Source organism: Cotesia glomerata, linkage group LG1 (assembly GCF_020080835.1).
Source record: "Cotesia glomerata isolate CgM1 linkage group LG1, MPM_Cglom_v2.3, whole genome shotgun sequence".
Lineage (NCBI taxonomy): Eukaryota > Metazoa > Arthropoda > Insecta > Hymenoptera > Braconidae > Cotesia > Cotesia glomerata.
The window spans coordinates 30927391-30955345 of NC_058158.1; the positions used below are offsets into that span (position 1 = coordinate 30927391).

At 33.2% G+C, this 27955-nt stretch overlaps 1 protein-coding gene and 1 long non-coding RNA gene across 13 annotated transcripts in view; both read right to left on the reverse strand.

The window, feature by feature from the left end:
• The window catches only part of LOC123275435, a 322124-nt gene that overhangs the window by 36698 nt on the left and 257471 nt on the right, over positions 1-27955 (reverse strand). For 8 of the 12 annotated variants that reach the window (XM_044743588.1, XM_044743580.1, XM_044743571.1 and 5 more), the window contains 2 exons: positions 2904-3074; positions 1251-1334 (listed from right to left, as the gene is read on the reverse strand). In XM_044743588.1, coding sequence (XP_044599523.1) covers positions 1251-1334; positions 2904-3074 — 255 coding nt within the window. The remainder of the gene's footprint in view (positions 1-1250; positions 1335-2903; positions 3075-27955) is intronic. The other 4 variants (XM_044743605.1, XM_044743645.1, XM_044743637.1 and 1 more) reach the window with 1 other exon arrangement.
• The window catches only part of LOC123275508, a 55419-nt gene continuing 51259 nt past the window's right edge, over positions 23796-27955 (reverse strand). The window contains exon 4 of the long non-coding RNA XR_006511698.1: positions 23796-26462. This is a non-coding gene — a long non-coding RNA (uncharacterized LOC123275508). The remainder of the gene's footprint in view (positions 26463-27955) is intronic.

Sequence of the window (27955 nt, forward strand, 5' to 3'; positions counted from 1 at the left end):
ATATTTTGATCAGTGTATGATAAATTAACACCCCAAAAAAATGTAAAAATTTAGTAGACTTCAAATATTTTCAATTAAAAAAAAAAAAAATTGTCACAATCATTAAATAAAACAAATAAGATTACATTAAACTATAAATATAATTTTGTAAAAATTAATTTCTTAGATAATAATAAATTTTTTGAACCACCCTACACTTTTATACAAATATATAACACTCAATAATTCTTTGCAAAAGCAACTTGGCAACATCAAAGCACCATTGGAGAGCTAAGACGAACGCCAAGGATTCTTTTGTCCGTATATACCTCGAATATTATATTATTAATACCTTCTCGTGCTCTTAAAGAGCAAGAAGATTGTTATTATTTGTGTTATTATGTTGAAAATAATATAAACGGATCTACTTTAAGTTGCATTGCTTACTCTCCAAATGCGCACTGTGACAAGTTATTATATTTATATAAAAATATATAAATACATATCTGTACATAGAAAAAATTATAACAATAAATTTAGACAAAGACAAGGACAAAGACAAAGATAAAAATACAGATAGGTATTTAAAATGTTTATAAAAACATCTAAAGCATGCGCAAAAAAAACATGAAACTGTATCAACTATAATATGTAATAAGAATAAGGTTTTAATTATTGTATGTGTTTTCTTACTTTTACCTATATACTTGTACTTTCATAGACATTATATATATATATATATATATTATATATATATATATATATATATATATATATATATATATATATATATATATATATATATATATTATATAAATTAAAAAAAAAATACTACAAGCGTTCTCTAACTACTACACAGTAGCAATAAGTAAATAGTAAACTTTTAAACAGCCCGACGACGAGATAAAATAAATCCGTAATATTATCTGTGTAGGTGTAGATTGGAATTTCAATTATCTGGATTCTAGTGCGTAAATTAAATTTAAAGTAAACTTTGATCAAAGCTCTGGTAATTATAAGATTTTAATATACTGAGATACTCGTCGGCGAGCTTTTCAGTCGTCACTTAAAAACTTTTATTTCTCTATTTACATTAACTCGATATCTATAAAAATCTTTATATTTGTTCTATTTCTTCATTCAAAGTTAAATATTTTTTTTATCTGATTGCTTTAGCGTTTATTTTATTTTATTTAATTGAAGTTGTTTTTTAATATTTTTATTTTTATGTATGTTGAATTAGTGAAAGCCAAACCAAAACCAAAAGTTACCATAAAGGCGTGGGTAGCGAGAAGTTGTTGCTGGATTTGCTGTTGGAGGTGATGGTGCGCAGATGGCGGAGGAGGTTGGCCCTCCTGTTCGCCATTTGTAGCGATCGGAGAATACACCAACAATCAACCACAACCACGAGCACCACAGCGGCAAACATAGGAGACAGACAGGCGGTCATACGTGTAGTATAATAATTAAATAAACAAATAAAAAATCATACTTGTTTCTATCTTTTACTTTTAACTTTCAAGTTTTTTTAATTTATATCTTTTTATTATTTCAAGATAAGGTTAAGTTATTTTTTAAATTTTTTATTATCGCTTCTTAGTTGATTGTAAGCTATGTGTTCTTGATGGAATACTGAGTAAGTGAGGGAATTAATAATGTATAAGTACGTTGTTATTTATATATAATAGCATCACACGGAAACCCGCGTGTGAATAATCAAATAATTAATAATAATAATAATAATAATAATAATAATAATAATAATAATGATAATAAGCGATAATTTAATAAATTTGTATGCTAATTAATGTAATATACAATCTCAAAAGTTATTTAATAAATATATAAGCTATTACTATTACATATACGTTTGTTAAACACAAGCACACACACACACGCTGGCATGCGCGTTTGATATCTACTATATATGTGTATATTGCATTTCATTTACTTCATTTAAATTCAAATACTCGCGAGAACCTCTCGTTTACACTTTGATTAAACTTATTATGTATTTCAATATTTAATTTACTGTGTGTATTAATTTTAATTTAATATAAACTTTTCATTCATTCACTATTTGTGTTTGTTATCTGCGATACTTTATTAATAATAAACTTATTTTATAAATTAATTCATTATTAAGAAAAGATCTTTTGTTTGTTTCAAAACTTTTTTTTTTTTAATTATTAACTATCATTTTCGTTATAAATTTCATTTAAAGTTTATTAAATAATTGAAGTCGTAGAAAAAAGTATAAATTTTTATAAAAATAAAAAGTTTTATTATCAAACATGTAATATAAGAAGTTACTTTAATAAGATGGACTTCAATTGAGAAAATTTTCTTGTTAATGTGTTACTCTTCAGTTTAAATTATTAAAAATTTATGACTTTATTAGAAATAAGTGAGAACAAATTATTTTCAACAAGAGATTATTTAAAAAGTATCACATGTCTCGATCTTTTGTTTTGATCAATATTTATACTTTAATACTCTTAAGTAATTATAAATTTAGTGTCAATCATTTGCCGAGAGGTTATCATGAGTAGATATAACAAAATAAAAAAGTATTTTATTAAAAACAACATGCAACATGCTATTAATGATCCGTGAGGTGAAGTTTAAATGCTCATAAAACGTTAAAAAAAAAAAAAAAAAATGCAGTGGGATAAAAATTATGAATATCAGTACATTCATCACATTAGCTTACAACGATTTCAATCAATTTAATTGTTCATATATATATAATAATAATATTTAAATAAAACTAGTTGACTAGTTGATAAAGTTTTACTAGCGATAAAGTTTTACTAATAAATTACTATGAACTGACATTAATGATAGATGCAATTTAAAAAAGTATTAATATTAATAATTAATAATAAACCAGGTTTTATTTCCTGTTAGTGAGATTGACATACCACTGTGGGCACCTGACCAGGCACTAGCCCTTGTCCCGGTGATAGTCCCATTTGTTGCATGAGGGCATTTTTCAAGGCTAAATGATTACGGCCATTTATTAGTAACTGATCCTTCAAATGCTGTGGCGGATGGAAATATTTGCATGGCGGTTTTTCTCGGTTGCATCGTCCCTGTAAGCAAACGAAAAAAAATTATTGTACTACTTTAGTAGCATTAAAATTTATCGCAAAAAACCTAATCAATGATCCGTGGTATCTCAAGTAGTAAATAAAAATATTTATTGGAAATCAATGAGTCAATAAAATAAATATAAATTGAAAGATTTTTTATGGACAGACTTTAATCGGTAGGGGGATAACTTTTTACCCGGGTATGGCATTTAGAACAAAACAAAAAAAAAACATTTTTCGAGGTGGAATGTCAATGAATGGAGAAATATTCTGGGGTGTATACGGGTGATTGGGCGGGGTCTGTGGTGCTCCGGGTGGTGAGTCAATATTGAGACCGCGGAAGCGTAATAAACGAGTCGATGGGCAATAAACGCGGCATCGATTACGATGGGAGTAGAATACCCAGAGCTTCCATAAATTGCATTTCGAATTAATCGTACACATACGTATCTATTCTCTCTATTTCTCTCCCTTGCTCCTTTAATATATGAGATAGATAGAGAGATAAATATATATAAAATAGACAGAGAGAAGAATAGTTTTATATCCGTTTTCAGGTTAATTTCCCTTTATTTCGATCGTAACTATTATTAGATGATCTTCACTATTACTATCCTATCACATCAGATAAATTAATTACTCAAGATAAATTATCTAAAGCAAATAGCGATTTCCTGTAAGCTCCTGAGAAAGCAAACGGTAATGTTTGTCTTTACTTCTAAATTACGTATTAGTTTTGGAGAAATTTAACAAAGACAGTGTAGAGGAATAAACTTGGTTGATAGTACACTAATTAGACCTAAACATTATTAGTTCAGGTAAGACGTTTGCGCTAAGATGGGTCAGAAGTAATAGTCTAGCTTGAAGCATTCTAACCAGTTGTTAACTATCAGTCAATATGGTTTCCCTCTTCCCTCCTTTAATCTCGTCCCTTTCCTCGGAAGTCCACGAGCTTCTGCTGGGAAATAGCTATTTCTGCGTTAAACTTGAAGTAACTACGTGGGGCACACCTTTGTTGCTTACAAAGTTCCAATGCAACGTGCTCTCAAATATCGGCTAATTAACCAGGTTTGCGGTTACATAAAGCTGATACTCTAATATTAATATTAATACTAGTACTAAGCTTTTAATTTAATCTAATATTTACTTTTGGTGGATACTAATAAAGAGTTGAGAGCATTGTTTGTGTTGGTGGTGGATTTATTCAAATCCGCGAAATTGTTTTGTAAGTCATGATGAGTCCCAGTGTACGGCCTTATGCAATATGCGAGACAATAGATCGCGTTGTTCTATTGTGTTGTACGACCGAGTCAGTTTAGTCTAGTATATATATTTTTGGATGTTTACCTGTCGATCTTAAATTCGTAAGCTGAAAATTAAAGCTAAAAAAATTTAAGTGGAAAAGCATGTGCTTAGTAACTCTTTCAGTGAGTAACCGACCACTCAGGGCTTACCACCACTAACGGACAGCTGAATACAAAATACATAATGTGATGCTGAAGTATTTTTATTATGCTGGTCTACATACACTAGTCGAGAAATTTTAGCTCTAGTGTGCCTCTATTGTAGCAAAGCATATGTTGGTTCTGTTCTATAGACATTCAAGCTTTACGGCTATTATTTTCTAGAGCTAACAATCTCGAGACTACTGACTCAATTATCTCAGTTTTTTTATAAAGCGACAAGATAATTGAAACTTTCAATTGGTCTTCTTTTTCTCTCCTTTCTTCATTATTGTTTTCTTGTTCAATTTAACTGTTCAATTGATTTCCGAAGCCGTTTTATTTCAAATTTTACTTATTACTCGGTTATTATTATTTCAGTCCATTAAAAAAGTGAATAAATTACAAGAGTTCTCTCAAACTTTTAAATATTCTTCTTGAACTAAACTCCATTTATTACGTATTTATCAATAACATATTCAAATTATTTCAATCTAATTAAAACGTAGCTTTTTTTCTTCAAGGCTTTGAAACTGCTGAATATTCTAACTTTAGCTAAAATTTTTATTTACACTTCAAGAATTATTAATATAAAACAAAAAACTCTTTACTAAAAATAAAAAGAAATCGTTCAACTTAAGTTCAATTAACGTTCATATCATTAAATTTGAAGTTTTTATTGTACACTAATAAAAAAATTGACTTGACTCAAGAGCTAAACTCTTGAACCAAGAATACCATTTTGAAGAAAATGATATTCTTGAGTCAAGAGAATAAATTCTTGAGCTAAGAAATTATTCTTGGTCTAAGAAAATTTTCTTGAGTCAAAAATTTATTCTCTTGACTCAAGAAAATATTTTTTCCAAAATGGAATTCTTGGTTAAAGAGTTTGGCTCTTGAGTCAAGTCATATTTTTATCAGTGTATATATATCCAAAATAACAAAAATCCAAAAGTAGGTGTCTGATAAGCTCTCGGCATATCAAACAAGTGACGTTCCATAAAACAACATCACTCTTTTCTAGTATAATATCCATGTATGATCTCAATGAGAGTCGTACTCCGTCTCTTCCGACCCTTTTTGTTTGGGATCTACCATTCATCTGTTAGAACATGACGGTGGTCTAGACGAGCAGAAGCGGTGTAATGTAAGCGTAGTAGTAGGAGATCCTTCAGCCGGGACTCTGCTCGAGACTAACCCCACTTTATGACCCATGTGTCCTCTTCCCATCTCGTGTAGCATATATATATCCCGACGCCCCTTTCTCGGCAATTTTGAAGTAACTTTGGCAAGGGTGCTGGTATAGAATCTACACTACTACAACTTTCTATGGTTGCTCCTACAACCTAGTAGCTACTACCTACTATTACCCAGAGCCAGCGCGGCAGGGTCGCGAGATTACTAGGATTTGCGCGTAGATTTACATATCGATTTTCTCTGATAGCCGAAGGACCACAATTTGCCTTAATTTTGTTCAAGGTACAATATAATCCAGCTGCCGTTTTTATCTTTTTTTATTTTCAACTTCCTTTTCCTTCCTGCAGACGGCAATATGTCGTTGGGATATGGAAAATGTCAAGGGGGAGTTACTTTCTACTTCAACCTCTCCTTCTCCTTCTCCTTATTCTCTTTCTCCGGTTTCAATAGGGGCGTAGAATATGTAGAGCCAACAATGTATTAACGTTAAACTCGAAATAGTCCAATGAAGAGAAATATGTTCGTTAGTCGTCGTTAGCCATTCGTTGGAATAAGTAGACGGTTTAAAATATGTGTTCAAGTCGGCTAAAGTTAGACCACCGACGACAGAGTCACGCGACATTTTGCAGGGGCTTCCATGTCCGATAATAGGATCAACTATGAGGTTCGTGGAAAATACTGGCACGTTTAAGCCTCACCGTTTATTCTCAGTTACTCCTCTTATTACTTAACTTCTAGTTCCACATTATTCTTTATTTCCATCTTTTTCTCTTTCTCTCTCAATGTAGAATGTGTAAAGTTGACTGAATGTAGGTTGGTGGAACTTGGTAAAGCGATAAGCGAGATTAGAAAGGACTTTGCGATCCTCCGCCAGAGAACTTTCAGCTAGAAGTGCTGGTTCTACTGTAACAACTGCTTCTGCTGGTGTGACTGTTACTGCTGCTGTTGCTAATCTCAAAGCTCAGCTCTCGTCGATATCGTTAGTCACTATATGCGAGACAGCGCAGGAGGTACCAAAAGAGGGTGAGAATTGAGAGTTTACTATATAGAGCTCTTTTAACGTCATCACATAAATCGTACCACGCTGAGTGGGTCAAGGCTTGGCTCTGCGTCACACGACAAAATGACGCTGTAATTAATTGGAAATCTTATTTGAGCAAAGACGGAGAAAAGGGTAATGGGCTGTTTCCTAGTTTTTTGTTTTTTTTTTAATATTAAATAATATTGAGAAAATGTTCAATTATAAAGAAGAATAGCCCTTCTTTGATTCCTTATCTTCCCTTTAGTACTTCTTTGGTGATTCTCCTTTATATTGGATCCACGAGGTTAGTTTGGGGGACTGCAATACATAAAAGATGGATCGAGAATTCGAGAGCCAGTAGTAATTGTCAGTATTTGAGTCTTTGAAGTGGAGAATGCTGAAGTAGCTGTGGCAAGAGGTTTTCAGTTTATGGTACTCACAACAAGTTGGTCACGTATTCACATCCCTCTAACAGAACTTGTAGCCGTAATATAACTACCGACAAGCTCACCTCAACTCACTTTTTTACGTCTATACTTTTCACCCTGCACTCGTATGTACTTAAAAGATAGCTGCCTGTTAGCAGGAGAGCTTGTCTTGTCCTCGTACTTTTCCACAAGTAGCCAAGTTGGTAGCACCTTTACCCGAGTGTAAAGTCTAGACTGTTGAGTTAATTCGAAAACTCAAAAGACTTGACAGTACGACAGCATAGTTGCACACTTTTCTGTGTGCCAAGATAAAGGTAAAAGATAGAGAGAAAAAAAGTAAAAAAACGACTACAGTAAGTATACATTAAAAATGAAACGAGAGCTCGCGATGACTGCTTAGTTTTTATTCTTTGTGAATATAAGGAGTCCAGTTGTATTTTAAGTTTGAGCTGGTGTTAATCTTTTATTTCACTAATTTTAAACAAACTTTTTCTTTTGTCGAACAATGCTTTTGTACTAAGCAATGAGACTGTCAAATAAATCTTTGCTGTTAAGAATGAAAGTGAGCGTTGGCGGTAAAAATAACAAAATTATTTAATTGCTCATTGTGTTAGTTATAGAAAGAAGGGAAGAAGCAGAAAAGAGGTTTAAAGAGCGATGGGTTAAATTATTTTAAGAAAATAATCAAGTGATCGTTTAATGAGGAGCTCTTACCAATACCAGAGTAGAGCTGGAGAGCTCTAGAGTCTTTAGAGTGCAAGCATACAGAACCTAGTCTCAACTCTCGAGGTAAGGGTTACCCACCCTTAACACTTGCCAGTTTTCTCTTTTTCTCTCTCTTCTCTCCTTTAAATCCGGAATCTCTGGCTCCCTTTTTCTTGCTATTCGCACTCTTATAAGCACGTTTTAACACAGCTTGCCGACATAACCACCGGGAATCTTGGCCCGTGAGTCCTGGTTCCCCTTGTCTGAGAATTCACGATAATTTGCACGAGACCCACTGCCTGTTCGCTCGGGATTCACCGTTCTTAGTATTTGATTCGTCAGCACAATTAAACGAATTAATAGGCGAGCCTTTAGCTTTAGCCGAGGCAATCTTAAGCTTTGCATTCTCTTTCTCTTATTTTCCCGTTTTATTTTGTCCGCCTTTCTCCACTTCTTCACTTCTTTCGTTTGACTTTGGCAATAACTTTTAGTTATACGTCACGAGGGGAGCTGAAGAAAGAGTTTAAGTGAAAACGAGATGCTAAATGTCTCTTCACTTTCGCATCTCGATACCTAGAGGATTTTCTCATTCTCGTCCGCCCCGAGACACAGAATAAACTGAATTAAACTCCGTGAAATGGCTCTGAGGCGTCTTTGCGTGACGGTGAGAGCTTCAGTATATACATAAATATATTTAGACATTAAAAACAGAGAACGGGTAAAACTTTGGCGTTATATATTTCCCTGTTTATAAATTTATCTGTTGAGAGATAAAATTTTCAGTTGGATTTATTTTATACATTGCATACATTTAACACAATTGTAAAGGTGTTCTTTACTTTTGTTCAACAATTTAAATATACTATTGAGGAATAAAACATGGTTATTAAATTTTTAAAAAACCTTAAATTTTAGAGTAATGTAGAGTTTTGTTGGAAAATTTGTTACGATAAACTTTTTATTTATTCAACAAATTATTTTCGTTGTAAAATAAGTGTTTACGTTTGTATTTACCAAGCTTTTTTTTTTTTTTTTTTTTTTTTATTTATGTTGTAAATAGAATAATAATTAAGGGAATTATACACGTCAAAGGAGAGAAAGTCTTTTAGCAATTGAACCGGGATGCTCTTAAGGGCTTAAAGAAAACTCAAGACGAATTTGTGTAAAGTAAGTTTGCGAATGATGAAAAAGAAGAGAAAAAAAAAATATATATAATAAAGATGAGTTGTAGAAAAATAGTAAAAGATGAAGAAGTAAAAGGGTAAAATAAAAAAGTTGAAATGTCCAAGGCGTTTTCCGTTTCCCGGTGCTTTCTCTTTTTCATTCCCGTACCCCTAACACATTTTGAACAAGACCTTTCATCGTTGGACGTGCTAAAAGTCTTTTTCAACATCAAAGTCTGGATACCGAGCGCAGTGCCAGACGAGGACAACTATATCGATGAGAACGAAATCAAGTCACGTACATGAACGAGAACGAGACTGAATACTATCAAACGAGACGGTAACATCAACCGTTTTCTTGTAGTATACACACAACCAAGGTAAGGGGGGACCCGGTGAAAGAGGAGTAAGAATTCTGTAGTGCTGTAGTGTATAGTGTGGGAGAGACAGACCGCAGCTTCAAGAGTCAAGGTAATTGCACGTGATAGCGAAAGAACCAGACGGTTAGGTTCGCTTGAGAGACAAGAAGACACGTGGAAGAACTACAAGTCTCGATGTTTATCCGGCTGCTTGAATTACTGAGAGTATGAACACGTCACACTTGAGTTAATAATTAAATACAATTAGAGTCTGTGGTAATTTATCATCTTTATAACTCACTCGTTATTTATTATTTTATTACATATTTTAAGCGTTAAAGTTGGGTTCAACTCTCGTCTGGAAATTGAAAAATTTATTTCGTAATTTTTTTTTTTTTTTCAGTGAGCTTTCTTGTATTGTTTTTTCTTAAAAAATTAACATTTATCAGAGTTGATTTATTATTCATAAAGAGATTTCACTTCCTGAATAAATTTCAGTGGTATCATCTTCAAGTCTTAAATCTTGTCTCAGATTCTCTAAACATCTGGTTGGTAATTATATTTATGGTACAAGAAAATCACCTGGTCACCATCTGTTGGTTCGTTAAATCATTTGGCAAACAATGAAGCGACGCGAATTCTTTACAAAAAAAATATATCCCGGATCGAGGTTCAGAATAATTTAATATTTTTTTTAAAAATAAAACTCTGCAAGCTTAAGTATAAATGTTTGTATAAATGAGTAACAAGATATTCTGCGAATATTTGTATTACTTCCAGCAAATAGTGTGTAATACTATCATTTTTAATAATTGTTTATTTCGATGGTAGCGGCCGTGTGCCAGGTGTGTCGAGCCACCTGCCGTATTTTGAAATCAGCGTCGATTCCGCGAAACAATTTTTAAGTTTTTTTTTTTTTTTTAATTATTTTTTCCTTTGCACCACCGGAAATACACGGTACGCAGATATTTTTAACAATAGCTCTTGTTTCACAGCGAACCCCAAATTAAAAAAATAAATAATGGGTGAAAATAACGCTCGGCTAGACTGTTAGGTCCGTCAGAGTTAGAGTTGTTTTTAAATTATTAACACATTTAAATTTAATTAAAAAAATATTTTATAAAATGTATGCTCAAAGTACGCGATGATAATGAATAATTCATAAATAAATGAAGGATTTTTAAAAGTAAGTTGTGTGTTAGCTCCCCTCGTACTTTTTTTTCCCGAGGGTATCTTGCGTGTGTCTCGCGTGAAATGGCTAAAATTAAGAGCCGAGGGATAGGTCAAAAGACCTGCTGCCTGCTGCCTGCGGTCCAACCCCTTGGGTACTTCATCAACACACTCAACTATAGTGCACTCTCGAATGACTTTGTAAGCCTCCTTTATTATTTATTTTTATTTCTTTATTCTATTCAAATTTTACAAGTTGTCTAGTGTCTGGCACAAATTTTTCAGCTAACCTGCCTGAGTTCCTAATACGAGGTACGGATTTTTAACGTCAATTAGTCGCATCGATTCGAGAAGCTAAGCCGACAATCTCGGGCCTAATTGCTTGTGTATGTGGATAAAATATGAATAGGAATAAAAGAGAAAGATGTAATAAAGGAAACAAGAATCTCGTTTGAAAAGCTCAAGTAAGTAAAGCAAAGCAAAGGGGAACGAAAAGTGGTTTGCAAGTTCGAGGAAGCGAGAGTACCTGGGCAAAGAGGAGGGAGAGAGAGATAGAAAGCAACAGGTTGCAAGTATAATGCACGAGTGACAAACGCGTAGCACAGAAAAGTAAAAGAGAACCACTTCTATATCCCGGAGCAGTCCAGTTTAAGTTGGGCTTCTTATAACTACTTACGTCATTTTTAATTTATACCTACGAGACTAGCTCTCTATCGTCTTTAAAGCTCCTCTTCACTCTATTCTGTCTTATTTACGAGCTAGTGAGCATTTTATATTCACGTCAGTGACCTTTTAAGTGTTCCTGCTATGTGTTTATACACTCTATTACGTCTGTTAAAAGTTAATAAAATGTCTGTACACCAGCTGAGGATGATTCAATAGTCCTCTCTGTCTCCTAATTGCTTTCTTTGAGTAAGTTGTAATGGTAATAAATATATAGTAATCACACAACTGCTCGTAAATCACTTATTTAATGGTTGTATTAAGTTGACTAGATGTAATGTCTAAGAAAGGAATTTCATTCGAATTGTGATTTCTTTATGGTGCTGTAACTGTTGATGTAGTTAAAATCGAAAAAACGGTATTATATATGATAGAAATATCATAATATAAATTGCCGATGAATTAAGATGTAATGGTTTAATTATAATCAAAATTTCGAGTACCGTTACTGAGTTATTTCTTAAAGTAGGACTCAAAACATCGATTAAAATTGATGTTTTTAGTTTTTTACTTATAATGAAGTAAGTTTCTTATAATAAGATTTTCAATACTCGTGTGTGGTCGCGTTCACTATGCTCGTTGCGCCAACACTTCCGTAGCCGAAAACCCCATTCACTTAGTTACATAGTTGAATGTATTGTCAACAGTTAGCGTTGTATTTTTTTATTAACTTTTTTAATAAAATATTTTTTTTTTTTCAATAGAAGGAAACAAAAGCTTTTACTTGTTGTTTGAATTATTAAGTCTGATAAACAATTAAAAGAAAAATAAGAAATCTGATATTTTGTATTTAGAGTAATTACAAACCAAAAGTATGGTAGATGCTGGTAGTATATAAATAGACGTAGCGATAATTATAATTTCGAAATGTATAATTAAAAACGTACACATATATTATGTTAAAATAACATCCATTGAATTTGAAATGATCTACTGGGTGATGAAAAGTAAAAAGAAGAGTATAAAATGGATAAAATGGATGGGATGCATTCATGTAGAATATAAATTTGATGGAGATGATGAGGAGATGATGACGAGTCAAGAGAATGAGTAAGAAATGAGTTGTTGAAATGAGAGGAGATATCAGGTTGTGGTAGAAGCAGCTCTAGAGGTGTAGAAAACCGGGAAAACAGATAAAATAAAGGACGTTATAAAGAGTATAATGGGTATATGAAGGACAGAGGTGTATAGTGGTAGCTCTGACTGTAGCTGTAGCTGTGAACTGAGGGTATAAGGGTGAAAAAGAGGTTGAGGATTCAAACTAAATTCTGTTCATTTCCATAAATACTACCACCGTGCTGCGGACTATTCGTGTCATTTACTTTTATTAACTATTGTGGATCTTTCTAAGTATTTTCTCATGATCGTATAAAAATCTGTTAAAATATCATTATTATCTTTGCTAAGCAATATTCTTTATGTTTATCTTTTTAATGCCAAGGATTTATGTTTTAAGTTATCAGTATATAGCTTAAAGTTATACTGTTAAAATATTATCATTTTTATCTACCGGTTGAGAAATAGGTCACGGGTATTTTTGTATTTATTGAATTTACATTTTAAGCTTTTGTCATTCAATAATTAGTAATCCAATTAAATTTTACCGATAGAAATGAAGTTTCTCTTAATTTGAATTAATTGTTATGATTTCGTTACTTTAAATTGATTTTTTTTTATTATTATTAAAGTAGTGATATGGTTTTTATTAAATTTTTATTATTCATTTACTTAATTTAAAAATTTATGAAAATAAATGTCAATATAGTACAAACAATCCATTATAATATTTATTATCAGAAATGTTTAAACTCTTTTACATGAAATGAAAAGTTGTATAATTAAATATTTCTCAGTGCAATGAATTATTTTTATGAAATTATGATTTAGCACAGAAAAATGTGAATAATTTACGTATATCCCGAAATTGGAGCAGATGTAATGAAACATTTTACTATTAATTCATTTGTGTTAAATAATTAAATGAAAAATTGAAACCAATTTATTCAGTATAAAAAATGAATTAATTTTTGATAGTAAAAAATAATTTAATACACTCTGCTTGGTATTAATTTAATTTGTCTGAAAATTTCAATTAATAAAATTTCCATGAATTTAATTGTAAAATAATCGTATGTAAAATTAATTAAATTCAAATCTGTAGCGTCAAAAAAAATATCTACCACGTATTTCGCTGAGCACTCTATTATGAAAGATCTAACGCCAATAAAGTATGAGTTTAGTGTACGGTATTGAGTAATGAGTAGGGTTACAAGAATAATGAAAGACGGGGTGAAATTTAAGGGCCTGTTAAAGCACAACCTTATTTTATCATTTTTTGTTTTAAAAGTAAGGGAAAAGTTTATCCTTACACGCGGCAAGCAACGATGCGTAACGTTACGTTACGTTACGTTACGTTGGTAATGTAAGAAAGTATTTTAGGGGTGCTAGGAGGTTTTGCCGTGGATAGGAGTCAGTACTAGGTACCGATATACCCCAAGGGAGTGATAACAGTGCAATGTATGGTTATTGGCCGGCGGCATCGATTCTCGCAACGAGGGAGCCACAGATCACTCGCCGAATTGAAGCTACCGTTCCACGTTCCACCCTCTAATCCCCTCACATTTCCTCGTTTTTTCGGTCTTTTGCATTTTTTAAATTATTAAATAATTCCCACAGCAACCGTATAAAATATTACGTGTGATTTGACCGTAAAAAATTTGTGGTAAAATTTAAAAATTTTATTATAATCTAAAATTTATTACACGGATGGATCTATTTTAGTCATTAACCAAAACTAAGGAGAATTTATTACAGAGGTATGTAACCTTTCTGAAAGCAATTTCGAGTATATTAAAATGAACTGGAAAATGTCAATGATTCGACCTAATTCCATTTTTAGCGGGTGAATTTATTAAATCACTTATTAATCCCTCGAGGTAATTTTAAAACATCATGAAAAAAAAAAAAAAAAAAAAAAAAGACTGATTAAAACAAAATTTTTTTATTAAAAAAAAATAAAAAAAAATATTGGTGTATTCAAAGCACCGGTGGTTGTGTGTCAGTTGATTGCTGAGTCTCTATCTCGTGGGAGTAGTTATTTGATCTCGGACTTTTTGGATTGAAAGCCAGTTCATTCCTTTGCTCCCTATCCCTATTTCGTTTTCCGTGAACGATTTTCTCACTCTGGAAGACAGAACTGCCAAGAAAATTTACACTTTGCCAAAGCTTGGCTTCGAGAATGGAAATAAGGGGCGCTGAAGGTATACAAAAAATAAAACCAATGAAAGCGAGGCACGTTGATGGTTGATGTGCTCAGTCGTGTTTCGGCTAAATTTGATTTCTCTCTTTCGGCAGCCAGCAGCTACCAGCCAGCGAAAGGTAATCGGTCTACTCGACGAGTGCTAGTACAGCCAACAGAAAATTAAGCAGTTTCTCCCTTACTACTACTCTGGGTCTGGCTAGTAGATCACCGTTGCTTACTCAGTAAATTTGTTTCCACTAAATCTCTGAACTAAATTTCTCCAGCTCGATACACTTTCTGTTAATTTAATTTATACTTTGCCTCTGTGTAGATATTTTTATTTTCTTTTAAAAATAATTTTTGTCAACGGAAAATCTTTGTGTTTTTATCAAGTCAATCATTGATTTAATGTTTCTTTCTATAAAGAAAAAAAAAACTGCAAATTTTATTCAAAATTCAATTATACAATTTTTCGTGTTCAAAGTTTTTTATACCAAAGCAACTTAATGATTTTCAGGTAGAAGAATAACGTTCACAAAAAATGACACACCCCAATATATAGATACACATGTGTGTGTATACATCAGTATAGATTACACAATACAATTCACTGAGAAGGGAGTCTTCTTGAGGTATTATCGCTATACCATGGCAATTAAGAGATATCGTTATCACTCCTCGAGGAGTATGTATCGTATTTATGTGCTTGCGTATGTACGTAATATAAGTACACATGGTATGGGCAATGGAAATATATACAAACATACACACATCTATATATATATTGTTGCTCAGTATATATATACATTGAGCAACAATGACAAAGTAAACATCGAGGCTGAAGAGTAATCCCGATGGGTGGGATATTGTCGATTTCTTACCCCAGCAATGGCTTTTATTGGATCACGATTCCCCTCGTCCTGTATCAACTTTCATCTTTTTCTCAGCTCGTGTACTTTGACCACACTAAAGAAAATAAAGTTTACGAAGCATCTCTTCCCTCGTTTGGCATTTTAATTAAATCGATAACTCGTATTGAGCTGACAATGGCTGAGTAATACAGATCGGATGGGATCGTTGAGCAAACGTTGGTCTAGTCTAGGCCTAACTTTACGCGGACGATATATTGTGCTGTAGGAAAAAATATATAAATTCGTCACTAAATTCTGTTGACTGGGGACATGATTGAGGGTAAAGTGTCCAATCTGGGATCTCTCTGGGATACAGAGATGAAAACGAGAAGAGGATGCTATAAGTAAAGAAGTTCGAGCGGTACTAGGGTGAAAGGACCTCGTCAATGGCCATGATAAGACTCCAGACGGTATTCGAGAGGATCATCCAAGGGCTAGTAGTTCCCGTGTAAAATTCACAGTTGAGATTTTCTCCTTCTTTTTACTTTTTTTCCCCCGTTATTTTTCTTCAACCCCAATAGAGTATCCTCTGGATTTCAAGCTAACAAATTTTATTTATTTTATTTTGGGTTTTTGTTAGCTACTGGTTCTCTTTCTGGCGGCTTTGGTTCTGGTATTTTTATTCCACTTTCTGTTGGCTTCTTACAAAATTGTCTTCAAGATAGGAAACCACGCGCCGGATACCAGTGTAACGACGTTACTCCGGAAAGGTTATAGAAATATAAAATAATCCCAGAGAATGATGAAGGATAGTGAAAACCAAAGATAAGTATTCCTACCAAAAGAGGATGCAACAAAATAAGCGTATACAAGTAGGAAAAAATATAAAATACAGCTACTGTACATAATAAGTGCAAGAGCATCCAATAGTGCATTGCTAGAAGTGGAAATCCGGACCCACTAAAAAGAATGACGTTGGATTACTGGAGGATTTATTTCAGATTTTTTCTCCGTCAATGGTCTATTGTATCTTCCAATGCATCTAGGCATAAATATTTTGATTAAATAAAAGTCAGTATCGTACCAGTTCATAACAGAATTAATTTCTTTATTCAAAGCAAACTTTATTTTATACTGCGGATGTGGGATTTATAAATAAGGTTTGCTTTTCTCAGCAAACATATATTGTTACGCTCTTTAGCTTTTATTGCCGACGTTATTTATATAAATGATACAAATTATGAAATTAATTTCCCGTGTTAGTGCCGGAGTATTTGTTTTGTACTATTTTATTTATTTATGAAAGAACATCTGACATTTCTATCATTATTTAACTCATCCTACTTCTTGTTAGCTAGATTTCACTAGAATTTACTCGCTAATCATTGTCACTATTAAATTATCATTCAAGTTTCCAACTAATGAGTAGTTAGTGAGTGTGCAATAAGCGTCAAGTAGATTTTTGTATTCATTTTGTATTTTATTTTACCACTGTAATGTCTCGGTATCAAATTACTTTAGTCAGCAATTTATGGCGCTGTAGTGATGTGTGTAGATTGAAAAAAACTGTTATGCGCCGAGATTACGTCGAACAGAGAAATGTGTCATGATATGATGATAATTATTTAGGTAAAATATAGTGCTATAAAAATGAAATATGTACATAACATCGGTTCAAATTGTTAGTTGTATGTTGCACATAGTGTTATTTTTAACATTAAAGAAAAAAGAGTGTGGATGGCAGATATATAATAGGATACTATAATTTATTGTCAACAAATTTCGAAGAAAATAGACTCAGTCTAATGATAGTGAGAAAAAAAAGAAGTAATAAAAATAACTACAAAATTTATTTCTGGTTGGTGTATTGCAATATTTGAGATGTAGCGTAAACCACAATTAGTTTCATTTCTTTCTCGTTTCTTTTTTTCAACTTGTCCCTCTTTTATCCTTAATAGCTCTTATTCGACCTCAACTTTTCTTTCCCTCAAGATTATACACCTATATATATAAAAAAAATGTAATATAAATGATTTTCACAGCACAGTATTCTTCGTTTTTTCATTTATATATTTTTCTTATTGCACCAATTCTTAAATCATGACGAAGACAGTAATGAGACAAATCAGAGAAGATAGTAGTCCGCTCTTGTGAATCCTGACAATTTTTTAAATCTTGAATTTTTATTCGGAGACTAATGTTTTCTCATATATATAGAGATAAAAAAAGAGGCAAGAAAAAGAAAATAAAATAAAAGAAAGGAAGGAATAAAGTAAAAGTAAAATTAAAACCAGAGGAGGGTTGTTAAAAAAATCAATTTTAAAAACTCGATTTATTGTCGAAGAAGAGCAATTTTCAACGACACGAATAATCAAATAGGTGCAGTTTTGGGAAGACAAAGAGAGTGAGATAGATATATAGACGAAGGATACTTTCGTGACGAGAAAAGAGAAAGACAAATAAGGGTTGGGGCGGTTTATTGGATAAAGGAAGGGTAGCGAGGTACGAACCAGAGATAGAGAAAGCTAGCGGGAGTGTGACTCTTCCGAGTGTGAGAGTGAGAACGGATAGTTTTGTACGCGGGAGAAGGGAACGGCAATAGTCAGAGTGGCGCCGCGACTCCCGTGACGTCTGTCGGCGCGTTGGCCAATCAATAGCATCCCCATGGCAACCACAGATAACATCGGACACACACCGTACCACACAACGACGCATCGGCTCGTGCTTCCTCCTTCGTTCGTTGTCGAAAATACAAGCCCTATTGTATGTGTATGTGTATGTATAAATGGATTGTATTGTATTGTATGAAAGCCATTTCGCGAGTCAGGTCCATGTGATATTATCCGAGGATAGAATCCATATGGAATATCAGCTACCGTCATTATATCGTGATCATTATAATGATAATGATCGGCATCGAGATCAGTGTGTCTCTCGAACTAAACTTGAACCAGAAAACATCAGCCGTCTCGTCCTCGTGCCCGTTGATCGTCGATCGTCGATTGTCTCTACATGAATTGATTGGGCAGCTATATGCGGTGGTCAGCTAGTCGAATTTCCCGACCACTTGGTACTTGGAGCTATTGGATGTACTCGTATTTCCGTTCGATATCTCTCTGTTCTGATAGAGAGCTTTGAATACTCAGAATGGGATATTTCTATTATTTTCTTCAATTCATTTCCCAACTCAATCGTTTTATTTCACTTGGTTTTTTTTTCTTTTATTTTCATTTTGTCAACGTTTGTTTTTATTTTTATCTATTTTCGATTTATTTATTTTTAATAAATATCAAAACCCAATCGCTTGGCAATCCGCGGGGAATATTATAAGGTTAAAGTATCGTGTACGTGATAATAATAACTTTAAACGATTTTTTATTGTGACAGTAAAAGCTAAGAAATTAGGAAACTTAACTGGTTTTATATTGATGTTCAATAAAAATAAAATAAGTGCCAAAGGTGAATAACAAAATTCAAAAAAAGGAAAAGGGTGCCGATTGGCAGACAAAAAAAATAAGATAGACGAAAGTTAAATTAATGTCGAATCGACAAGACAAGCGGATGGCCGATCGAAACACTTAAGAATACAAAGTAGGTGGAGATTCCATTTTAAATTTATGTTGTGTGTACGTATGTGTGTTGAACACGCTTAGTTTTTCTTAGCGATTGCAATCGAGGTTGGCCAAATCGATTGATTGAGAGCAGAAGGGGTGAGTTTAGTTTCTCTTCTATGCTGTCTGTACGACACCCTTTATTTTCTCTGTTTTTCTTTTTTTGCTATCCTGATTCGGTGGTGCATACTGGATACTGGATACTGTACGATTGGGATCTCCGTGAGACACAATAGAATGCGGAAAGAGACAGGTCGATCGAGTTGGTGCCAAATCTTGAATTTCTTATTTTTTTTTTTTTTTTTTTTTTTTTATCTACCTCTTAGACACTTTAACGTCGATTTTTTATTTTTTCCCTCACTTTTTTAGCCCTCACCCGCTCTCGCGACAGTTTCGACAACTCGTATTAACCCTCCGAGGTCGTAAGGATATATCCAGTCGTTTTCTATTGCCCTTTTTCTCCTTCTCTCTTATGTTCTTTAGCCCGACATCAGGAGATTCGTATCCAAGATCTTGAGAGAGAGCAGACCCGAGTAGAGCAACTGGAGTTTTTGTCAGCCGTGAGTGCTTTCCTTCTCTTTCCCACGCGATAAATCGATATCTCAAGAGTTACCGGCGTCCTTGTCTTCCTCTATGGATATCCCCCGGCTACAATGGTTACTCTTCTGTTCATTCTCACGGATAAAGAGTCGACTTGTAAAAGAGGTGAAGAGATAAAAGGCTGAACGCCGTGTTCCAAGAGGACTGACTGAAACTAAACCTTCACAACACCTACTACTTTTTCTTACATCTTTCACTACTCCTCTTACTACTATTATCCAACAACAGTCACCACTACCAGCTTAAACTTTAACTGATACCAATACTAATACGGAAACTACTTATACGACAAACTCAGCAGCTTTGCGCTTTAAGAGTAGTCAAGCGACTTCAATAAAGCTCGATTTCAGCCAGCCAATTCCCGGTATAGTAACTCTTGTCTTTCGTAATATTAGTACTCTTTGCTTTGATATTATTACCAGTTAAATTTGATTGGATCAGTGATAATTGTAAAAAAATAAAAGTATATTTAACGACTCATAATACTAATACTTTTATCAAGTCTTTACCAACAAGGAACTTATCTTTACGACAGAGTCGCGTCAAATTTTATGTCCCTTTCCGTGTTGTACCAGTGTATAATATCTAAAATATATAGTTCGTAGCTGCATTTATGAGAGTCAATTGTAGTACGGTATATCGGCGAACGGTACCAAGGAGTACCGAAGAGATGGCATAAGAAGGAGCTTTAATGCTAGAGGTTAGTATCGTCGGCGCCACTGGGTATCACTATGTTTTTATTTCCACGCGTTACACAGTGCCCGATCAGGTGCTCGACGTCGAGTCGACCAAGTACCTGGACGGGATCCAACCAGGTTATTCGTTTCCCCTTCTCAGTTCCCTTCATTCCCTCTGACCCCGGTCGCGTCCTTCTCAACAGCTCTATTTTTTCTTTCTTTTACCTTTTTCCCTTCCAACACTCGCAGACGCTTCATAGCTCTTTATAGAAAACCTTCACTGTCGATCGGTCTTTTACATGTTGAATCGTTTGGGAAAACGGTTCTCGTATTCGAAAATAATTTTTAAATGCATTGGAATAAGATTTTTCATATTTTTCATGATACCAATGTCGGATAAGGTTAAGAAGTTTTTTTTCCTTTCACTTTTTTCATACAATTTTTCTTTTAGCTTTTATAGTTGATTGAAACTGTGGTATGTGAATTGTGAATGTACATATGTATTGAATGGTATCAGTACATCGATATGTATATTTGTGTGTTGGGAATATCTCGGACGTCCACGCCCTATTGACGACCAATCCCTAATAGTCAAGGACGATTCTCCGGAGACACGGAGGGAGTCATGATCGTGCATTATTTGCGGTAGTGGCATTCGATGTAGATGGCTCTGGGGCATTCCAAACGTTTGATTGAAAATTTCTTGAAATCCTAAGATGGTATTTCACCCATCAGCAACCACCCATTGAATTAGTAATGAAGACAGCTTTTTCACACTCTACGTTCACAGTTATTCGGTTTATTAATAAAAATAAAAATAATAGCTATTAATAAACTTTAGAAGGGAAGAGAAAAAAATTTATACTTTTCCGGGATGTCAAATAACAAAATTTATGCCTTTTTTTATTTCTCCATTTTTATTTTCGTCTTGGCAGTATAAAAATCACACTTGGTGCGAGCATTACTTTATATTACTCTGGCCTCTTTTCTCGTGAGCCTCCTCTTACTCTATTTCGGCGAATATTACACGTGGAACCAAGTATCAAGGGAGAAAGGAGAAGGGTATAGGCTGACTTTGGAAAAGTTATGACATGAGTACCCTCTCGTTCTTTCTTTCAAAAGGGGAATAACTTGTTAAGGCGTTGTCGATAAAACTACACACTCTTCTCAGGCAACCTTTCTTTTTTTTTTTTTATTTTCTTTTCATTCTACAATACCAAAATAAAATCAAGCTTAAGCAAAAAACAAAAGTTCCCGGTGTAATGCATTATGGCTGTAATATATATTAAAGAATAAAACCAAGTTAAAAAAGTGAAATAAAGTCTGATGGGTGATGTAGCCTGCCCGATGAAAAAAGATTTTGTCTAATATATAATCATGAATAATCGTCTATATATGATCAAATCCAAAAATTGGCCAGGTCTAATCATACATAACTTGATCTGAATATATATGAACAGATATGTTTATATATAATCATGTATAATCACTTAAATATGATCATATCCAAAAATTGGCCAGGTATAATCATATCTAATTATATCCCGTGAAAAAATATTCTGATCAGACCTAATATAAAAATTGGCAATATCAGACAATATTTTTAGTTTGAAAAAAATTTTTTTTTTGCATTTCTCGACGTTTCAGGTAAAAATAAGTTAATTATTTTTAATTAGACCCACCTCGGATGCCATAAAGGCGTATAAAATAAACTTTTTTTGGCAACCGATGTGTTTCTGTATGAAACGTGTAGAAATGCAAAAAAAAAAAATTTTTCTTCAAACTAAAAATTTTTTTGGACTTAGAAAAAAAACAGAATTTTTATTATACGCTCTTATGACTTCCGAGGTAGGTCCTGGGAGCCATAAGGGCGTATAAAAAATTTTTTTTTTTGGGAATTAACTTATTTTTACCTGAAACGTCGAGAAATGCAAAAAAAAAAAAAATTTTTCAAACTAAAAATTTTTTTTGGACTTAGAAAAAAAAATTGAATTTTTATTATAGGCCCTTATGGTTCCCGGGTGCTATAAGGGCGTATAATTTTTATACGCCCTTATGACATCTGTAACGCAACATTTTTTATTTTTTTCATTTAATATATTTAATGGTAGATTTACGGTATAAATTATAAAAAGGTAAAATGGATGAATTTAAAAAAAATCTTCAAAGTTGCTCTAGAACTTTTCAATTAATTATGTACTTTTCAATTTTTTCACAAAATTTTTTTTTAATTAAGAAATTGATATTTTAGAATTTTTTATTTAAAAAATTAATTTTTTTATTGATTAAATGGAAATAAATAAATTTTACATATTTTTCAAATTACTCTACATTTTTAAAAAACTTAAAAAAAAAAAATTACTGTTGTAGAACCAATCGGTTACCGTGTTTTATCCGGTTTAAAATTTATAAAAAGTAAATTTTTTTTTTATTTTTTAAATACAATATGAAATTGATATTATTATTCTTTTTCATACAATTTTATGCCAAATGAAAAAATCTTTTGTGTATGATTTATCAATTTATCATGAAATGTAATTTTCAGTTATTTATTCATGTAGTATTAAAATTATTTGAAAATTTTGGAATTATATATAGACCTATATATTATCAGATCTGATTATATATGTTTATAAATGGAGCTATAACAGCCGGGTATGATCATATCTAATTATATGTAGACTTATATATAATCAGATCTGATCATATATAGACTTATACATGATTATATATGGAGTTATAACAGCCAGGTATGATCATATCGATGGTCTAATTAGCAATTCGTCTAACTCCTTATTTTTTTCGAGGGTGATTTTTTAACATTTTGATGTAGCAATAGTCCAACTATAAATTATTTGAATGATTTAAACCAAAATATTATACCTGTATTAGATATTAATGATATTAAATGGTTTTTTAAAGTGATAATAAATTTTGAACTAATTGTTTTTTTCGTACAAATGGAAGATTCTCTAAAATGGAATTAGACAATTTGCTAATTAGAACGTCGATATCTAATTATATATAGACTTATAAATGGTTCTATATGGGGTTATAACAGCCAGGTATGATAATATTTAATTACAAATAGTTTTATATATAATCAGATATGATCATATATAGACTTATGTATGATAATATATGGGGTTATAACAGCCAGGTATGATCAGATCTAATCATACATAGACATATACAATCAGATCTGATCATATTTAGACTCATATATGATTATATATGGGGTTATAACAACCAGGTATGATCAGATCTAATTATATATAGACTTATATATGATCAGATCCGATTATATATGGACTCATATATGATTATATATGGGGTTATAACAACCAGGTATGATCAGATCTAATTATGTATAGGCTTATATATAATTATATATGACCCCATATATAAACATGTATGATTATATATGACCCTATATATAGTCATGTATGATTATATATGATTTCATATATGATTATATATAATTATATATGATCATATATAATTAGACAAAAACTCTTTTCATCGGGTGAGGCGACAGTGGCGACTAAAGGAGGAAACAAAAATCCCTTTCTCGTACTCAGGACTCGGGCGACTTTCTTCTTTATTGCATCCACGAGCCACTTGAATCTGATTCTGCTCTTGCTTTTGCTCTCGAGTTTCTCCGCAATACCCACCTCTAGCATCTAAAGAAACCAACCTCTTGCACTCTTATTACTTTATTCTTTTTCCTTCTCCGTCTCCTCTTTTTTACTCGCGGCAAACTGTATAGTCTGTAGTGCGAAACTTTTGTGAGATATGAGCTTACCGATCGTATAAATCTTTCGATCGTTATGGGGGATAAAGGACACGTGGATCCTACAATATCGTATCGGTATTGGATATTAGATAGTAAACGTATAACGGGAATAAAAGTGTGCACCAGTAGCAACAGCCGACCCATACTCACTGGGAGCAGAAGCTGTAAAAATACCTACAAAAGTGAAAAAAAAGAACAGAAAGGTAAAAAAAAGAAAAAGAGATATAGGAGTTGCAGTTTTTGGAAGCCAGTGTCGTAGTTACCGACTTACACTTTTCATATAATTCATAGAGCTTGCTCAAAGTCTGACGTTTGTACCCATCTGGAGATGTAGCAGTTATAGTAATAGTAAAAGTACTCTTAAACAAAAATATAAAAAAAAGGTTGAAAAAAGTATGGTGAAATGAGTTTAACGCTTGGGTGATCGATATGCTAAAAACTTGTGCAGTTTTAAAACTATTAGAAAGAGAGAAATAAAAAAATGGTTGCACAGCGAACATTACACGTTGAAGTGATCGTTTTCTGGAAAGATGAAAGAATAAAAACTAAAAAATCTCGACATAGACAGTTAGAGAGTAAAACACTTTGTTGAAATTACAACTACAGTCGGTTTTAGCAAGCTCTCTAACCCTGTATGACTGGTAACCGCAGAGCAGCCGTCCCGAACAAAACCAATTCCTGGTGAAAGTTTCTATTCAGTACCAATGCAGTTGGTACCGTACCAGTCGCGTGTTACTTCTAGCATGGTACTCTCATCGTTTCGAGCTACCTATACTGTACTCCACTGTAGCAACATAGCATACACACCCTCATAGTCTTCTCTTTCACTATATCCCCAGCCAACAGTACAACGATGTGGCCCCTTGTGCTCGTCCTTCTCAGTCCTCGCCGTTAACGGGGTTTGCTTGAGGGGTCGTCGCAATCCACCTACAACCTACAACCTCCACCGCTAAATCGATATCACGAAAACTCTGTGACAATGAGAGCGGTAAATTTCCACTATCGTTTGGTTTTCTATTTGCAAATTCCTCAGCTATCAAAGAAACCACTTTCGTATAAATGTATAGGTATAGATAAAGGTATTGGTACGTGCTACCATCTGGCGTATTGTCTGATCCTGACCAAAAAAGCTTGGTGGAACAGAACTTCTCTGGTACTATATTGCTGTCGGTTATCAGAATACGGAATCAATACCGCGATCTGTAATCTCCTGGACTGTTTGTTGTGTAAAGGGATAGCCTGTATTTATATTTAGTGTGGTGAATATTGAAACCAATGATGTTATTTAAATGTCAAACCCATAACCCATGCAAACATCAATTTTTAGCTTCCCTTGTTCGTCACACGTGTACGTGCGGACTCCCTCTTGACTCTGTTCCGTCATCCCCTGTTTCCAATGTCCTGTGTTCATTAAATTTCCCACTTACTCGCTTAGTCATTACTCATTATCTGTGTCTCTAGGGAGTAAGGCTGAATGTTGTTATTATTTTTGGCTTTGAATATATAGCATACCTCTTTTTGTTACCAATTTAGCTCTTTTTAGTAATTCTTAGAAGCTTTTATTGCGTGACGGAAAAAGTGACATACGGCAGACAGCAAAGGTCTCCCTCGGTATCGCGATAACTCGATACTGATGCCAGATATAAAGCTACCGCTGATAAACACAATTGTTTATAGTTTATCACGAACAAAAAGGATTTAATACACTAGAGCTACAACAGTGGTTGGTATTCATAAAGAATTTCGTGGCCATTTGTTTTAGTGTCAATTGCAAGGACAAGAGAAAGAGAGAAATAGAGAAAGAGGGAGCAAATGAGGGATTATGTAGAGCCAGGAGAAATGGAATGCAAAATGAAGAGAAAAAATAATTTAAACGACGACAGGACACGTTCTCGTTAACGAAGAAGCTACCAGGGCTGGTGGCGTAGCACGCGAATATTCAGTACATTTGCCGACGACCTTTTTACTGATATATACTACTGCTATACTTACTCACTTGCAAATGATTTATGGCAAATGAACGTTTTGTAGGATACTTTTTTGGTTTTTAACCAGTTTTACTCGAGCGAATGACAGAAGGGTTAATTAACTTTTCCCGGTGTTGCATGTTACCGCTACCAGTCTTGACGGCATCCGAGGAACTATTATTAAATACCAACTTTGCACACGCTCCACAACTGTCTCTTGATAGTCGACATACTAATCCTTTATTTCTTCCTGACCACAATCAGAGCTTTTGTTGTTAAACTTACTTTTACGACATAACATAACATATATCGCTTAATTTTAATTGTTTCCAAGGGGATTAATAGTACAAATCCTTACCATTGTATTTGAGTCACTTATATTTATCTATTACTTTCAGTCAAATTGATTAGGTAAGCGTCATTATCATCAGACATACCTGAAACAGAAAATTAAAAACATTCGTAAATACATTATTCGATTTTTTAGTAATTTAGTCGACAATAATAATTTCGATAAATGACACTTTTATTATCAAAATGCGTTGACAACTTCGTAAAGTTTAATGTTGAATGAAAAGTTTTATCTTAAAAGAGGGTGAATGTTTAAAACCAAAGAGAGAAACTGTTTCTAATGAATTAAATAAAGTTTTATTGTATAAGTACTCCGGAATTCCGGTTGACGAAGTTAATTTAAATTAAAAATTCACTTCAACATTTTACCATGTATGAATGGTGTTCAATAAATTCATATTTATTAATTAATAAAACCATTAATTAATCATTATTCGGCTTTATTATAATGCATAACTACATATTTATCAATATTAATATTAATGAAGTAGATAATTAGTGCGGTAATTTAAATAAATGGATGAAAGAGAAATTACCGCGTATAAAAATGGTGATTTAAGTATTATGTGATGCGAGGTCGCTGCCGCGGTAATGGTATATAATATGAAAAAGAAAAATCAAGGGTGTAACAGGAGCCTCGTTCAGTAAGACCGATGGCCCGATAATAAATTAGTAACGCGAGACATGTAGGAGGAAGAAATAAAGATGGTTTTTGGTGTGAGACACTGTCGTTATCTTTATCTTTTTTCTGCACGCCCACTTGCGGGGTTTTGAAATTAGACCTCACAACCTTCTGTTCTTATACTGCTACTGCTACTACTACGACAACTTTTTATCTTTTTTATAATATTTTTTTTTATAAAAAACTTCCTCTCTATCTCGGGGTAGTAAAAAGAGAATCAAGGGGCACGCGAGTGCCGTCGTCTGGTTCATACCGTCACCTCGTTATGCTAATTATATTAATCCCCGACATCGGGGCCGCGCTAAGTGGTGGGAACGTACCACCACGGAACATCCGGGCGTTAAGTTGTTACATTTTGCCGAGGTCGCGCGCGAATACAAAGTGTTAAAGAGAAAACGAGATAGTGTTGAAGCTGAGTTGAGGTATTATAAGAATAATCGTCACTGAGAGAACCAGAGACCAAAGCTAGAGTTGGCTTTAATTCTCGACGATTCAGCGTTATTCTTGTGACCCCATGAGAACTTTTGATGTCTCTTTTTCTCTATATATGTGTCTTCTGATTACTACTATTACTACCTTCGGGAGTTTACGATAATGAGGATTATAATTGTGTGCGATGAAAGAAAATTGCATACATTAAACTGTAAAACTGGGTTATGTGTTTTTTAAAGTAAATCATTTTTAAAATATTTTTTTTTTTAATAAAATTTTCAAGTTCAAAGCAAGAAACTTTTAACGCACAGAAGTTGCTTTTCTGAAAAATATTAATTAGTTTTTATCACGTCTTTTATTAAATCTTAAGTATTCGAAATGTTATTATGAGTTAAGAAAACTTTTGAAAGTTTTCAATGTAAAATTTTCATTAATAATTAATTCAACAGAAGGAAATGAGAAAAT